This window comes from Myotis yumanensis, unplaced genomic scaffold, assembly GCF_028538775.1.
Source record: "Myotis yumanensis isolate MYYU_CA2020_CCGP unplaced genomic scaffold, mMyoYum1.0.hap1 SCAF_8, whole genome shotgun sequence".
Lineage (NCBI taxonomy): Eukaryota > Metazoa > Chordata > Mammalia > Chiroptera > Vespertilionidae > Myotis > Myotis yumanensis.
The window spans coordinates 45,413,354-45,431,691 of NW_027223759.1; the positions used below are offsets into that span (position 1 = coordinate 45,413,354).

General features: G+C 38.0%; 1 protein-coding gene across 5 annotated transcripts in view; it reads right to left on the bottom strand.

Moving 5' to 3' along the window:
• Positions 1-5,839: 5,839 nt before the first annotated feature.
• The window catches only part of DYNC1I2 (dynein cytoplasmic 1 intermediate chain 2), a 52,226-nt gene continuing 39,727 nt past the window's right edge, over positions 5,840-18,338 (bottom strand). Inside the window, exons 13-16 of one of the 5 annotated variants that reach the window (XM_070422762.1) lie at positions 17,182-17,326; positions 10,159-10,299; positions 8,218-8,343; positions 5,840-6,426 (exon numbers count right to left, since the gene is read on the bottom strand). In XM_070422762.1, the coding sequence (XP_070278863.1) occupies positions 6,313-6,426; positions 8,218-8,343; positions 10,159-10,299; positions 17,182-17,326 (526 nt within the window). In that variant the 3' untranslated portion in view covers positions 5,840-6,312. The remainder of the gene's footprint in view (positions 6,427-8,217; positions 8,344-10,158; positions 10,300-17,181; positions 17,327-18,338) is intronic. The other 4 variants (XM_070422764.1, XM_070422763.1, XM_070422766.1 and 1 more) reach the window with 4 other exon arrangements.

Below are 18,338 nucleotides of genomic sequence, written 5' to 3' on the forward strand. Positions count from 1 at the left end.
TGCATAAATAAGTGGAACAATAACAAACTGATGTTTCTGTCTTGCTCACTTCTTTCCTCTCTAAAATAAAAATTTAAAAAAATGGCACAGGAACTAAATAGACATATTTCCAAAGAAGATATCAAGATATCCAACAGGTACACAAAAAGGTGCTCAATCTCATTGATTACCAGAGAAATGCAAATCAAAACCACAATGAGATACTGCCTCATACCTGTTAGAATGGCTATCATTAAGAAGACAAGAGACAAATGTTGACAAGGATGTAAGGATAAGAAAACCCTTGCAAACAGTCTGGAAGTTCCTCAAAGAATTAAAACTAAAACTACCAAAAGATCCAGCAATTCCACCTCTGAGTATATGTACAAAGGAAATGAAAGCAGTATATTGAAGAGATGTATGCACTCCTATGTTTACTGTAGCATTATTCACAATGGCCAGATATGGAAACAACCTAAGTGTCCATCAACAGATGAATGAATAAAGAAGTTGTGGTATATATACATACAAATGGAATATTATTCAGCCATGAGAAAGAAGGGAATCCTGCCATTTGTGACAACATGGATGGATCCTAAGCCGAGAGATGTCAGACAGAGAAAGACAAATACTGTATGGTACCACTTATACGTGGAATCTTAAAAAGCCAAATGTGTAAGTACATTGGTTATTACCAGAGGCTGGGGCCTGGGGGGAGGAGGGGGGAGGTGAGGGGAGAATTGGGGATATGTTGTTTAAGGGTACTAACTTGGAACTAATAAATAGGTCCTAGAGATATAATGTACAGCATAGTGATTATAGACAACAATACTGTATTACAAACTTCAAAGTTGCTAAGACACTAGATCCTAATTGTTTCTTCCACCAAAAAAAAAAAAATTATAAATATGTGGCATGATCGAAGTACCTCTATTACGCTATATCTATTTTATACTACAATATATAAATGTTAAAATCAACAGGTTGGACACCTTACACAATGTTACATATTGTCAGTTTTACCTCAATAAAAATAAATTTTAAAAAACGGACTTTAGGAGAAAAGGCCCAGCACTGCCTTTAGCTGCCTCAATTTAGAGAGCCCTTAAATCCAGCATTCTATGCCTACCCCCTCCTATAGCTGTGCCCCTTTCCAAGAGGTACAGAGTCGATAGGGCCGACAGGATATGCCCACCTGGAGACCATTCTGTTCCATTTTAGATCATATTCAAGTTACCTGGACTCAAATTTCCTGCCTAAATAGCTCAGCTTCCAGAGCCTTCAAAAGCACCCTTCAACCAGGTCCATCTTCCCCAAGGTACACCCCTAAATCTAAAGGTGGCCAAGATGTGGTTATTTGCAGGGGCACAAAATTTGATGCATGTAGGCTCAAGAATCCCTAATTGTTCCTTGGAGGTGCATGCAGGAGGCAACCAACTGATGATCTCTCTCACACTGATATTTCTCTCTGCTCTCCCCCTCCCTCTACTCTGTCTAAAAATCAATGGAAAAAATATCCTCGGTGAGGTTTACCAACAACAAAAATATCCTGTCAGTTTGCTGCTACCCCAAATGTATGAAGGTTCAAATTGTGATGTGATTTCTTAGAATTAAAAATTTTCTTAAATATCAAGCCACTTAATCCTTAGATGAGATCTGGTTACGTCGCACAGATGGCTACACAAAAGTCTCCATTCTAGTATTTAAAAATGTAATGAAGAAATAAAAACCCTTATTTGTGTGGCATTTTATAATTACAATATCTCATGTAATCTTCACAGAAAGCAAATGTTTTCCTCACTTAGATGAAAATACTAATCCAAGTGACATTACTGGTAACGAGGGTATTAGGAAAATAGAACTTGGGTCTTTAAAACCCAGTGTTTTCTCTCTCATATACCAGGCTGCCCTTAGTATAAGGAGTTTGTTCCAAAGCATTTCCATTACTTTGTTCAGAAAAGAAGTTTTAAGATAAAATTTAGTACAAAAATTCACAAAAGATAAAATTACTTGCCATCAGAGCCGTACCGGCGGTATACCTGATTTCGGGAGTCACAGAGTCAGGGCTCTGCATGTTCAGCAACACGTAGGTGTGTTCTACACCCTACACAATCACTGCCCCACAGCTTTCTGACCAAATCAAGTACAAGAGAAGCAGGATAATACATTACCAGAGGCCTGCATAAATGACCTCACAAAGTGAAGCAGGCCTTTCTGAAAGCTTACCTGAGTGCAAGCTGTTCCATCCGCTGGCTGGAGCTGGTAATGGAATATTAAGAAGCCAAAACGGAGATTCCTGCTATGAAACTAACAACACAAAATACTGTAATTTTAGAAAAGTTTGTAAAAGATTGCTGATTGGCTACGTTGAAACTATCAGTGTCTAGAAGCTACATACTGAAAACTTAAATACCTGAAATCCATTCGAACTTTAAGAAGTTGGGGAATTGTGAACAGGAAATTGTAGCCGGTAGAAAGGGAATCAGTAAACCTAAAGTCCAACAAAAGGTCTGAGAGCATACTGAGAAAAGTATGACAATTATATGATGAATATCCCAAGTTTTCCTGTTGGGCTGGATAGGATTGCAGGATCTTTTTTCTAAAATGTATTTTTTATATATGAAAAGGACTTTTAAAATATAATACACTGAGTATGAACAAAGAAAAATACAACAAACTAGGTACACACAAATTATTACCTTTTGGGGGCAGGAAGATCGAAGCAATGTTCTTATTTATAATCCTCTACTGCAAAAGAAATAATGAACATGGGTGTTCTGTTCTTCTTGCCTTTGGGCAACTTTCTCCAGTAGCCCTAGAAGCCCCCAGAATCTATAAACCAGATCTGTAAGTAAATAATTTTTCAGCATTTTTTTAATGAGTCAAAAGTGATTTATTTCTAGGTATTTTCCCCAAATTGGTAAGGTCCCTAGTTGCCTAGCAATCAGCAAGATGATAGCAAAAAGCAAATTCCATTCCTGCCACTACATAGCTTGGGGAAAAAAATCTCAATGGGAATCCCATCACTAAATCATCAAATGAGGCTTTTTACCCTAGACTTCTGCCCAAGAATCAGGCATAACACCACCACCTTGGATGCTACGTCATGTTTTAAACAAGTCTGTTTTCACAGTCATTGAGCAGCTGAAGCTGCAATTGAAGCTCCATTCCCTCTAATATACACCTAATTGTATGGCTTTTTTTTAATTTAGAAAATTACATGACAATGTTGAAATACAGGGATTGCGGAAAATACATTTAAAAATGCACTGTCCAGCCCTGGCCGGTTTGGCTGTGAATAGAGCGGTCAGTCAGCCTGTGGACTGAAGGTCCAGGGTTCGATTCTGGTCCAGGGCATGTACCTCGATTGCAGGCTTGATCCCTGGCCTGTCAGGGCATGTGTGGGAGGCAAGCAATCAATGTGTCTCTCTCACATTGATGTTTCTCTCTCTCCCCCTCCTACTCTCTCTAAAAATCAATGGAAAAATAGCCTCAGGTGAAAATTAACAAATAAAATGCACTGCCCAATAGAATGGAAATGAGAAATCATATGCTGCACACCAGATTTTCATTCCTTCAAGCCCTTCCTTTCCATATGCTTCAAAGAGGCTACAGTCTATCAGGACGAAATAGAATGAATCAATATTAAAAGATTAGGGTCATCACTAACACTACTTTCTTTTAGTTTCCCCTAAATTTTAAGACTTGGCTAAAATCACACTTCTTGTGAGCACCAGAGTTAGAACCAGAATTGGGTTTAATATTCCTGGTCAATTACTTCCTTACATTATACAATACTCATAGTTTAAAAGTTTTATCATTTGGAAATTTATCTCCTAACAGAGCTGTTAGAATTATTACCAAACAAAAATGTTCAAAGTCTGAATGCTATTCTTTCTTCCTATTTTATCTTCTGTTGAACAAATGATAGTTAAACTTTAGAAGAACGAAAAGTCAAGATTAAGGAAATGGACAATTTAAAATGAATAAAATCAAGACCTAATCATAATCCTTTCTGCCAGTTCTAAAATAGGTTGATTTCAACACCAATTCTTAGATCTTTGTCACACGCCTTTCAGACTTATAGACAAGGTTGTGGTGACAAACCTCAAGATGCACAGTTGATTCAATGACCAAGTTCATTTGAGCACCTTTTCTTCATGGCTACTGCAACTACGAAATCAATTTCTCTCAAAGGAGGTTTTAATCTAAGGGAACTCAATCAGTGAAAATAATAGGCAGATTTCTGTTTATTCTTTGAACTAAATATATCATAAATGGAAAGAAAATAAGGAGTAAAGCAAACATTAATGTTGCAGAAAATTTTTTCACTGACATTATCTCAACACTAGTGACCTAGTACACAGATTCATGCACATTGAAAGAAAATTAATTAGAAGAAATATTTTAATATCGCTATTTGCCCTTTATAAGTGTCAACCAAATTCACGATCGACAATGACAGATTGAAACACACGCGTGCAATTGGCACCAGCGAGAGCTATATACGTATTGCGCATGTGCGAGTCAACTTAGCCTTTTATATACAGTGGGGCCTTGACTTATGAGTGTCCCAACTAACGAGTTTTTTGAGATACGAGCTGTCTCTCGGCCGATTTTTTGCTTTGAGTTGCGAGCTAAAATTCAGGTTACGAGCCAGCTTCAGATACCCCACCGCTAGTTGGCGCAGTGAACGTCACAGTGAATGCCACAACATCAGCCCAGCATCACGTGTCTCACTCGTTCACTTTTTGATTTGACATACGAGTAATTTGAGTTACGAGCTCCGTCACGGAACGAATTAAACTCGTAAGTCAAGGCCCCACTGTATAGAGAATAAATTTGCTTAATTAGACCTGCTTTCTGATGTAGCTAAACTTTTTCCAGCCCAGTGAAGCACCCCAACTTCTCTTTCAGGTAATTGATAGCAACACAACAGTAAATATCAACCCGAAGCAGATTATTATTGTAGATCCCGCAGGGAGAACAAAGGGTAAAATATTTAACTGCAGCAGTGTCTGACTATATTCTGCACAGTGAGAAAACTTGAAGTCATTTTCAAGGTCCACCATTTGGTACTTCTTTTCATTCGGGTCAGTTTCTAAGCTTTCTAAATCTCCATTTTCTGGCTAATGAAAATAAAACAGGATTCCACCGAGTCTCCTATCTACCTACTCCAGGACTTCTGTAAGGATCAAATGAGATGAGGCATGGGAAAACACTTCACAGACATTTGGTTAAAGTGTGAAATGTGTGCACTTGGCCATAAAGTAACTCATGTTCCTGGGCTAAAGAAACTGCAATGAGGCTAGTCACTAGGGAGAGGAAGCCGGGCGTTGCTCAGTGATGTCATTACCACAGTGACCGTTCTGGGCTGGGCTGTAAGCCACATTTTGCACCATGGGGTCTAGACAGCATCGGCTGCGATTTGGTGAGCTGTCACTCTGGGTGGTGGTAGGGCCTGTGTCCCACTTGAGGGAAGCCGAGTGTTTCTTTGTGGGCACCAGTTCCACGGTGCCGTTTCTCTGTGCACATCCCAGCAGCTCCTGCATTGAGCGTCTGCCCCCTGGTGGTCAGTGCACGTCATAGCAACCAGTTGGACACAGCATATTAGCCTTTTATATATATAGAAGATCAGTTCATAATGAATTGGGAGATCTACAGTACACTATATGGTATAGTTAAGGCAAAAAGTTTTACATTTGAAGTGGCTGCTTACAATAGGAACTTAAAGATATGAAAAAAAACCACCCACACTTTATAAAAGAGAAGGAAAAATTAAAATTGCGGCAGTAAATCAAAATGAAAATTTGAAAAGTTAAACCATATTTTTTTATTTATATATAACTATCACATGAATTATAAAGAAGAAAAAGAATATCAGAATGTAACTTGATAGATGTATGCATGCTATGGCTAAGATAAATGTTTCTACATATTATGAGAACATTATCAGTACAACAGGGAATTATGATTATTTAAAAATATGCAGAACTTATTTAATCTGTGCTTTAGAAATAAATGTATACAGTGTTATAAATTGAAAAGAACTCAAAAGAATAACTAATACCAAATATACACCTGGTGTATAAGAATTTAAAAAGGCTGCATTTAGCAAAGTTAGTCAGCTGTATTAAAAATGACACATATCCAAAACAAGATGCATATTATATAAAAAGGGACATTGTAAGATTTGCTAGCTGCATTAAATCCATGGTCTAATCCACGAAATTTCCTTTTAATTATCATTTAGACAGAAGCATGCAAATAGTCTTAGGATCTACATAGAGTCTTCTCCAAACCCACTGAGGCTAGCTATCCTCTTTTTAGGGGCTAAGCAGGTATTCTGGTAGCGGCTTCCTCTTCCGCATCAGCCCGGTTTGCATTAATTTCTGCCAGTGTTCGGCCAAACCGTGCCCATTCATCATTTCGGGGGACAGCAATCTGCTGTTAAAAGAAAGACAACATTTTATGCATATTGAAATAAAGATCAGTCTACTCACTATTATTCAATTTGTTTTCAAATAACTTTTCCATTAAAAAGTAATAGTTGACCTGAATGGCCTTTCCATAATTACAGTGACTATAACAATGATTTACACTTTCTGAAACAAAAGACAATGCTTGTGAAATGTGTTCTAACAGGCTCAGAAATGATTTTGCTATTATCACCATCAGTGTGAGAGAAAATAACAATGATGCTCTATAACTATAACTCCTATGCACTATCTCATGACTTTTACTGCTGGGGAGGAAAATCTTTAAAAGTTTTACTTATTTACTTCATACTTCATTCCTAGTATGAACTAGTTTTTGAAGCATAGTTTAAAAGAACTGGTTTCGCCCTAACCGGTTTGGCTCAGCGGATAGAGCGTCGTCCTGCGGACTGAAGGGTCCCAGGTTCGATTCTGGTCAAGGGCATGTACCTTGGTTGCGGGCACATCCCCAGTAGAGGGTGTGCAAGAGGCAGCTGATCGATGTTTCTCTCTCATCGATGTTTCTAACTCTCTATCCCTCTCCCTTCCTCTCTGTAAAAATCAATAAAATATATTTAAAAGAACTGGTTTCTTATAAGTATTTTTTTTGTTTGTTTGGAGCACAAGATAACCTTTCTTGATATCTTAATCCCTGCATCAGAAGGTACACTACTTCTCCCCACTTAGTGATGTACCAAGAGCAAGACGGGAAAAGAGGCTTGTGATGCTTTTTTCTCACTGAAGCAGTTCAATACCAAAATTTTAATAATTGTTATTATAATATTAGAGGAATGTGACATTGCCATATTAGGACACAAACCATTCATTGTAGCAAATGGATGTACCTGCTTATAAAATTAGATTAGGTTGGACAGTGATATTCAATCCAATATGATACCTATCCGCCACATCTGACTACTTACATTTAATGTACTTAAAATTAAATAAAATCTAAAATTTAGTTCTTCAATTGTCCTAGTCACATTTTAAGTGTTCAATAGTCATATATGGCTAGTGGCTACCATATTGGACAGTGCTGATACAGAATAATTCCATTTGTGCAGATAGTTCAATTGGCTGTTTTAAACGATTCATTCTACTCTTCAGATCCAACTGCTAGAGGCCTTGGGGTGTCCAAGAGGATGGGAGCCATAAGGCACAGTAAAGAAGGAGTGACTAAGGCATTAGTCAGGCCAAGAAAAAAGGAAATCACTCCTGGGATTGTGTACAGCCAACCTAGCACCAATGAGAGAACTGCAACTCATCCTGTTGGATTCAATAATAATGATTCTGCAACAAGGCTCGAGAGGCAAGATCACTTTTCACAATGTCATCAGAAAACTCTAAAAAAATATTACTTTGATTTTCACTACCTGGTCCAAACAAATATATGAATACAGAAAAATAAAATCTTATCTCAATATCAATTTTGTAAAGCTTGAAAGTCCAACTATAACTCCAAATTTCTTTTTATGCCTAAAGAATTTCTAGCTTCCAGCAATGCATGCTTCAAGAAGCAAGGTACTTCCAACATATGATATTACCCTCAAAATCTGTTGCATGGGGACACAGGACATCCATTTTAGAAAGAAAGTTAATCTCAAGAGTCCTTCCCATGGTGGAAAGTAAGTACTATCTTTACAACCATATAGTTTATATAATTCATGAACCTCAAAGACTAGTTTTAACCAAAAGATAGAGTTACTACTATATTGTGAAAGCTAACTAGATGTGTCAAAATTATAGGCAGTGAGCCCCATACCTCTCCCACATCATATATAACAATCTGTCCTTCAGAATCACCCACGGCAATCTCTCTTCCAGAATGGGTCCATCTTACACGATTAAGAGCAGGATTACCCTCCACAGAAATACTGGCAGTTGGCACCTAAAGGCATTTAAAATATAGTGCAGTGTTAAACATTTCATAAAGATTTCTATAAACATGTAAAATAGTAATTCTTCTTTCTTCCAATCTGGCTACATTTTTAAAGACAAAGATGAAAATAGATAAAGAATTTTCCCAACTTTCTTCTTGTTCAGTGATACATTATGAATGACATTATAGTCAATCCTTAAAAATGGTTTGGGAAAATTAACTTAAGTCTTTATGTAAGAAATTCTCACATGACTGGATACATCATGCTGAAAGATCTTCTCTTTAATAAAGCATTCTTGTTGTTTTAACTTCCTTAACAAGTCTTGCTGTTTGACAACAGATGGCCAAAACCCCATTTTAAAGAAACATTTCAAAAGCCCTCATAAACAGATTATGGTTCAACTTTAGAGGACAGGAATTACTTTTGAAGCTTGCATCTCTGTCAGCTGGAACTTGTGATTTGACCACAGTTCTTGGAAACAGTCCATACTGAAGGTACAGTATAGTTTTCTAAAGCCCCTGGTTCCATGAACTGTCTGCAGCAGGGAGAATGACACACCAACACAATGGTGCCAGCCCCCTGCAATCTGACGGTGTCTCTCAAATGCTGAAGAAAAAGAAATTTACTCGCCACATGGACAGCAAACATTCAATGTTTGACTCAGACCAGAGCACAATCCAATTTTTAAAAAATTTGAAATATGACTCAAAATAATCCTTCTAATTGCTACCAGTCATCCCCAAATTATAAATTTAATCTACAGAGAAAAATTATAATTAAGACATATTCTTTCAATTTGAGTATAGGAGAGATCAAAATTTAATTGTAACCACAAATCTCTAACACCAAAACCCAAATTAAGAAAATAAAATTGGTACCATTCTAGTAATCAGCAACGAATAATCAAGTCCAATCACCCATTTATATATCATTTCCTAGCAGTATTTAAATGTTCCTCCTCTAAGCACTAAACTAGCAGTTAGCATAGTGTTAAATTTTTTATATGTCCAATATATCACCTTCCTTGCCCTGTATAACCAAGTATTTTACTTCAAGGGATTGGACTGATACCACTAGAAATATAAAGAGACGTGCCAATGAGTGTGATGTGGGGAAGCAATCAAGAGACTTTCTCTTTATCTGTTACTGACAGAAAACTGCTAGCATTACTTCTTACCACCACAAACCAATATAGAATTCTAAGAATGTCATTAAGCCTCTCTAGGCTGGTAAAAATACACATAGCTAACAACAAATAATAGCTGCAGTGAAATTTCACTGCCAACAAGTGATTTTAGTATAGTGATTAGGAAATTTGATGGTTTCTGTATTTATTTTATAGTAACAGTAACAATGTTTTCATGGAACAAGTCATCAAAATATATTTTTCCTTCATTCAAATAAGTCAGGCTAAGACTAATGTTTATGGATGATATACAACTTTATCAAGGCTAAGAGAGAATTTAGAAAGTTAGGATTAAGGTAAACATACTTTAAGAGTCTGAGGCTCTCTGCTTTCTAGCCTATGAATAAAAAATATTCCCTCTGCCTTATGAATGAGACTTTGCCAGGACATGAGAGGCACCATAGTGCTTTTCAGAAGTACAAGGAAATGCCCCTGTGCTCTTCACAACAGTGTTTCTCTCTTCAGTTCTGCACAGCATGCTGTTCATCATTAGGATACAAAGCTTATTTGGTTTCTTTGTGATGATGCTACACTCACAGAGCCCTTTTACATTCCTTGGGATAAAAAGAACTTCACAAATTATTCAATAACTCTCCAATTTTCTATTTTTCTGTGCAATTTTTATTTTCCCACTTACCTCTGTATCATTATTGAGATTCCACAAATCCAGCCTCCCCATGCCATCCACACATGCAAACAGGGCTGGGTGAGTAGGTGACCACATAACATCATAAACATAGTCTGAATTATCTTCGAATGAGTATAAAGGCTTGTTATTCTGAAAGGGAAAAGTTGATTCTTAGCACAGTCAAAATATGACATACATTCAACAGGTATAACATTTTATGATATTTAACTCAGTCTGGAAAAAGTTCCCATAATTTGTTTTACTATACCGTATCTGGAGTTACGGAACTAAGAATCAACTATTGGATTGCATTTTCTTTTTTTTTTTTTAATATATTTTATTGATTTTTTACAGAGAGGAAGGGAGAGAGATAGAGAGTTAGAAACATCGATGAGAGAGAAACATCGATCAGCTGCCTCCTGCACATCTCCTACTGGGGATGTGCCCGCAACCAAGGTACATGCCCTTGACCGGAATTGAACCTGGGACCCTTCAGTCCGCAGGCTGACGCTCTATCCACTGAGCCAAACCGGTTTCGGCAACTATTGGATTGCATTTTCTTTTTAACTTATAGTTAACCATACTGTTTAAAAAAAGGAATAGAAGGTACTTTAAAAACATTTGTCAATGAGAGGATTCTAGGAAGAGGATAGCAATGGCACTGTATTTTTTGAATATCCTCTAAATCTCTCCATAAACCCAGATAAAGTATAGCAAAATCAAAGATTCACAGACATCTACAAGAAGATCAGGATGTAAGCAGGTAAAAACAAACCTCTGACAAATACAAGACCTGCACAGTATGAGCATCTGTGAGGCAGGGCATGTGGGAAGGCACGCGGGCTTCTGATAGCCAGAGAACAGAGCCTTACAGTCAACAGATGCTTAGTGGCCAGCATGGGGGTCAGTCTGAGAACAGCAGCAGAAACTGTGAGGGATTTTGACACAATTGCATTTATAAATAAATGCATACAGACTCCATGTGATATAAGTAAGGTCTAATGGTGCAGTCTGAGCCCTATAAACTTTCTAACAAACCAAAGAGTCCTTTAAAGACCAAGTCTCACCAAAGAGAAACTTCTGGGAGCAGTATCCAAGTTGTGGAATACAGCACAGGAGGGGCAAAGGAAAGAGAAGGTGCAGATACAGGTGGTAAAGAGGAACAGAAAAGGCATATCTCACGTAGATGGGTAAAGAAATATATAGAAAGCATATCTCAGATCAAGAGAGAGATAGGTAAAGAAATATAAAAAAGGCATATTTCAGAGTGATAGGTAAAGACATATCTGCTTTGCGAGAAACACAGGAGAGCTTTCACCTAGACAATACAAGTAGAAAAGCTATCTTTTCCCATTCCCTCCCTCTTAAAAGAAAACTCATTTCACTAGTAGACAATAAGCAACAAAAAGGTATCTTAGTCAAATCCCATACAAAGTTATCATGACAGATCTTCAATAAGGGTGTCATAACAAATGGGAAAAGAACAGTCTTTTCAACAGATGATACTCGGGCAACTGAATATGCACATGCAAAACAATGAAGTTGAACTGCCTCCTTCCTCACATGGAAATTAACTTAAAATGTACCATAGATCTAAATATAAGAGGTAAAACTATAAATCTCTTAAGAAAAAGCACAGGAGTAAATCATTGTGACCTTGGATTCTGCAATAGTTTCTTAGATAAGAAGCGAAAAGCACAAGCGACAAAAGAAAAAGTGGATAAACTGGGCTACATCAAAACTAAATACTCTTGTGCTTCAAAAAAAAACCCTCAAGAAAGTGAAAAGATAATTTATACAATGGGAGAAAATATTTGAAAATCATATATCTGATAAGTATTAGAACTCTTACAACTCATTAAAAGGCAAATAACCCAATTAACAATTGGGCAAAGGATTTGACTAGATTTCTCCAAAGATCTACAAATAGCAACCAACCACTTGAAAATATGCTCAACATCATTATCCATTAGAGGGATGCAAATTAAACCACAATGAGATATCATTTCATACCACTAGGATGGCTATATAGGACAGATAATAACAAGTATTGGTGGAGGATGTGAGAAATTGGAACTCTCAGACATTGCTGGTGGAAATGTAAATTGATGTAGCTGCTTTGAAAAACAGTTTGGCCGTTCCTGGAAATGCTAATTAGAGTGACATATGACCCAAAAATTCTTCTCTTAGGTACATACCTAAGAGAAATGAAAACATAGCTTGCTGGCAACCAGAAGCTAGGAACAGATTCTCCCTCAGTGCCTCCCAAAGTAACCAACCTTGTCAACACCTTGATTTTGGACTTTTAGCCTACAGAACTGTGAGAGAATAAATTTCTGTTCTTTTAAAGCCACCTAGTTTGTGGTTATTTGTACCAGCATCCCTAGGGAATAAACAGAGTAATTCTGTATTTTTCTGGGGTAACTGGGTAGATCTAGATTAATAACCAAAAGAGTCCCTATAGTAAATACATGAACAGTGAGGTGCTCTCAAAAGAACTGGGAAATACAGTTTCACTTGCATCAGAATAGGAATAAACAGATCCTCTTTAAAAAGAAATGATACCACCTTAGACGGTTTAACTCAGTGGATAGAGTGTCGGCCTGTGGACCAAAGGGTCCCGGGTTCGATTCCAGTCAAGGGAATGTACCTTGGTTGCAGGCTTCTCCCCAACCTAGGCCCCGGTCAGGGCGTGTGCAGGAGGTACCCAATCAATGTGTTTCTTTTATAGCAATGTCTCTCTCTGCCCTTCCCTCTCTCTTCCACTCTCCCTAAAAATCAATGGGAAAATATCCTCAGGTGAGGATTAACAAAACAAAACAAACAAAAAGAAACGATATCCAGGTCAGAAATACCTTCCTTATAACCTGCCAACAGGACCTTTTTGAGAAGACATGTGTCTATTAAAAACAAAAGAAATACAAAGAAGCAGAGTCTTACAACAAAATACAGACAGTATCCAATATAAGCACTGTCTATCTAGGAGAGAGTCTCAATCCATGAACTGTGAGAATTACCACCCAGGGCAAGACTATCTCTACAGGAAGATGAATGAATCATGCTATCATTGCTTGATGCCATTAAACATTCAAATTAGAAAACTTCCTTTGTTCCAATTGCTTGCTCACTAAGCAATCTTCTGATTATAATTTGGCTTCCCATGTGGGTTGTCTACAGGGAAACAATGAGCTGGTCAGGCCAGCATGAGTATCGGGGCCTTTTGACAGTTATTTCTCATTGTAAATTAATAAATTGACCTTCTCCAATGTATCCGTGTCTTAGGAGCCTGTCAGTTCCAGTCAGCACTCCCTAGCTAATCAACTCTAGAAGATGGACAAAATTGAGTTTCTAAATATGTGAAGGACAGGCTGGACACTGGTCAGCAGCAAGTTACTATGGTCAATGCTGCCACTCGGTCCCAATGGTCAGTAGGCTTCCTCACGAAACACCCCAATCTCAAAGCATTTTTTCATTTTAACTTGTCTAATGTGCACAGTTGCTATTCCAAGAGTCAGTAAAATATCTTTGACCCTATTTTAATGCTTGTATTCTCTGAGCGTTAAATAGGGAAGTTGTTAAAATAAGGAGGGGATTTAAGACATCAGAGACTGTAACAAAATTTTAGGGTGTAGGATTACAAAAGTCTGAAAACTACCAATTCTAAGAAATTAACAATCTTAATTTTGTCACTTTACAGTAAATATGGTTTGATAGATATTGCTCTGAGACTAGAAAATACCGTGTATACATTGAAACACTTTGTCCCCCAAATAAATAATTTTTACAGTTTAAGAGTCATCTGTAACAAGTATGGTTAAATGTAATGGAACAAATCTTCAGGTTACTTTCAAGAAGCTTTTACTTCTCACATATTCTTCCTACCATTTTCAAGCCTGGAAAAGTGCTTTTTATTGTGAAATTTGAAATTTGGTATTTTGAAAAGGTAACCATATCCGCCAAATAAATTTAGAAGCTGACTACAGAAGTAGATTACTTTAAATTAAAGTTGAGACAGTGCCAAATTGAGATTTCTAGGGATTTTTTAGAGGATTTACAGAAAGAGGAAAAATGAAGGACTCTTGTTTTGCTACTGGGGCACAGCCAGATCTTAAAAAGTACACAGATACAGTGATATCTAATGGTGCATTCTTCCAGTTTACAGAGCGTAGAGATAGAAAAGAAAAACACTTTAAAAGTATGTTAAATTCATGAATGTAAAGATACTGGTTTAAAGAGTTTAAAATGGAATTGAGAGAATGTTTTTTAAAAGAGTATTTAAAAGCCTTACCTGCCTGTTATTCATCACCATTATGTTAAAGAGCACAGAGGCTCTATCAAGTTGTTTGACAGGATAGAAATAAATACCAGCAACACAATTAACCTTAAAGTATAAATCTAAGATCAGAGCAATGACACTGGGAGCCACGATACTGGCAAATAAAAACTATTTACCCAGCACATTGTTATTGTTGTTCCATCCTTCATACAAAACTGTTTGTGTGAAGAACAATTTGAATAAAAAGTAATTCTGATAAAGTTTTTGAAGGCCCTTGGGCATGGATAAAAACACCGTTCTACAGTGGCCCATTCTTTGGCCACTAACTTTTGAGAGGTATATATGTGTGGGGAAGAGGGAAAAGGCATATATCACAGTTGAATGAATAAGAGTGTTCTATATGAAGCTCAGGGAAGAAGGCAATACCTAGCCCAGAGAGAGATATGCCTGCCTGTCATTCTTATTCAGAGACAGTTCTATGTTGAAATACAACAAAATACAAGAACGAGAAGCTATCAACCATCAATCAATCAATAATATAACAGTTAGTTTGCTTCCACAGATATAAGTTCTGTTCTTGTTTAGGCAAGATGACCCCTTCATTTTTCAGTCCTGTTAGCAATATATGTAAGGATGAAAGCCTCAAATTTAAAGCTAACAGAAGGCTAGCAAACTGAAGCCCTGAGATATTCAAAATAATAATAAATCTACAAATAGATAAATTCTTTTCAATTACTAAAAGGACGCTAGCCAGAAAACCTAAGAGATGTAATGTCTCCTGTGCTATACACAGGACTACTAAGGTGAGAGCACAGCCAAGTTCTAGCCACTTACACTGCTGCCTGCAGCCTATAGAGAAGCAGTGGCTTCATCTTTCCAATTCTGCCTCTTCCTTTGGTTTTACTAGCTAGTTTACGCATTTCTTTGGAGGAATCTTCCTTCTCTTTTCCACTATGTAAATCTAATTAAAAGAAGGAAGTCAAGAACAATCCAAGAGAGAAAATAGACCATTGACTAAATGCATTCAGGTTCTGTCTGACACCCATGAAGGGAAAAGGAGGAACTGAACACTGTTGAGTGCCTACTACATGCTACACACTACGTTAAGCATTTTTCTGTTTCCTTCATTAGGTTTAAGGTAAGTGCTATTTTTCTACCTGCTAATGCCAAACTGGAAAATGCTTAATTTTAAAAGGCAAGGTTTTAGAGGCAAAGTCTTCTAACTCACTTCATATTAGACTGAAAGAAAGCATCAAGAAAAGATAATAGTGAACAGTGAGTTAACTTGAACTAGATTTCTGAAGCCAGTATTTGATAACTGTAATAGCAAAAAACATCTCTTAAGGCTACTAGGTTTTCTCAAAATATTGAAGAACAAAATAAGGTCTCTAAACTTTGTCTCATGATGAATTATTCAAAAGGTCAATATTTAGGATAAGGCAGATGGAAACATGAAAAACGTAGCTTAAAACTTAATTTAAATAGAATCTGATATTCTGAATATACGGCTTTGCAAGCAACAATGTAATAGTGCAGAAAAGCTAGACAGCAAAGTCAAGGCACTTTAATTTTAAAACAGGTCAAATGAAATTACAAGCCCTATCACAGGAAGTAACATTCCTGGCCTGACTTTGCCTTGAGACTTTCAGTGAGGTAGGGCATTGTCACATTTATCTGGAATTGCTGGAGAATCAGGAAGTACTTCATAACTTAAGTGGGGGTTTTGAATAACTGAAACTTATTAAAAACAGAAAATAACTATTTAAATTACTTATTTTGGAAAACAAAAATACATATCCATCTATAACTTTATACAATACTTTCTTTTTAAAAATTTCTCTTAGAATTTATTGATTTTAGAGAGAGGAAGGGTGAGAGACAGAGAGAGAAACATCGATTTCTTGTTCCACTTATTTATGCATTCATTGGTTGCTTCGTGTATATGTTCCTGACCGGGTTTTGAACTTGTAACCTTGGTGTAATGGGACAGTGCTCTAACCAACTGACCTACCCAGCCAGGGCATACCATACTTCCTTTTTTAAAAAAAAAAATTTTTTTTATTGATTTCAGAGAGGAAGGGAGAGGGAGAGAGAAATAGAAACATCAAGGATCAGAGAGAATTGATCGGCTGCCTCCTGCACATCCCCCACTGGGGATCGAGCCCACAACCTGGGCATGTGCCCTTGCCTGGGATTGAACCTGGGACCCTTCAGTCCATAGACTGATGCTCTATCCACTGAGCCAAATCAGCTAGGGCCATACTTTCTTAATGACTCAAACTTATTATGTGTAGCTTTATCAAATAGGACTTATTGTACATTAGTTTTTATCTGTCTTTTCTCCATTTTTCCATCAGTTCTATAAGCCACTGTAGTCTGAACAAACCTCTAAAAACTCTGAAAAAAAAAAAATGTATGACTTTAGTGCTGGGCTGTATGACAGCTATGTGAGGTGCTATGCGAGATACTCAGGGGTTTTTTCTCCAACTCAGTTCAGGGCAGACAGTTCTGTGTTCAAAAAGCCTGAAGTAGTTGGAAGACTGGTGTTTGTGTGTGGGATCACCATATTTGTCAGCACACTTTTAAGAAAACTACAGCCTCTAGTAGCTCACTTATGTTCTAACTTCTTATCAAGTTTGATCTATCAGTTAATCATGCTAAGCAATTAGAAAACTTTCCATCTTTCCTATGTCGTACTAGAGCACCACCTTGTGTTAGAAACCTAAGCAAATGAGCAGACATCTGTTTTCAGATACCTTAGTTGTCCAAAGCTTTACTGTCCAGTCAAATGATGAAGTGACAAAAAGATGTGAGAAGTCTACTGCTCCAACAGCTGCATGACAATGGATACCAGTGATTGGTCCTTGATGTCCCTCAAACATCTCACTGATTCCAGCTTTGCTGTTTCATCAAAGTGATAATGTTAGGAAAATCTCTGTAAGATAACCACTTACAAAAACATTATTTTACAGTTTATTTATCAGACTTTGACATAATTTCAACACACTTAACTCTGTGCTCATAACATATCAGAATAACTGAAATTGAGTGTTACTCTATTTGGTAACACTACTAAAGCAATCCTATATAATAAAAGGCTAATATGCAAATAGATCGAATGGCAAAACAACTGAACCAGTTGCTATGATGTGCGCCGACCACCAGGGGGTGTGTGTGGAACATGGCAGGCATCGGCAGCAGGTAGCAGAGCGTGAAACATGGCGGGTGTCGGCCATGGCGGGATGATGGAGCAGGTGAGCAAGGGGCGTGGACCAAGGCGGGGTGCCAGTTGCATCGGGGCGAGCCTCTGGTGGCTACTGAAAATTCTTTGCTCCTGTGCACCACGGTCCCACCCGGCATTCGCACCTGCTGCTGGCACTGGCCCCACTTGCACCCGCTGCCGGCGCCCGGCGCAGGTCCCAGTTGCTTAGCACTGTCAGCAGGTGCAAGTGGCGGCTGCCAGACCTGATTGCCCCTAAGGGCTTCTCCACCTCCCCCTGCTCCTCAGGGGCCATCAGGGACAGCAGCTGCTGCTCACACCCACTGCTGGTGCCAGCCCCAATCGCTCTGCCCCAATCGCTCCGCAACGTCAGCACATGGGAGTGGCGGTGGGGGCGGGGCTGCCGGCAGACAGGGGACCGGAAGCCACAGCGGGAGGGGTAAGGTGGGGGCGTGGAGGATGGGCCAAGACCTGCCCCTGTGCCCACCGCAGCCTCATGGCCCACAGTTCCTTTCAAGGTGCATGAATCTGTGCACTGGGCCCCTAGTAAGTACATATTTGAACCATAAACATGGTGTTGAAAACAGAACTCAAAAGTTCAATGTCTGAAGTGGTGGAATAGAGATAAAGGGATACTACATGTAAGAGAGAAAATCTGGACTACTTTTAAATCAAAAGCTTTGAAGTGAAGGT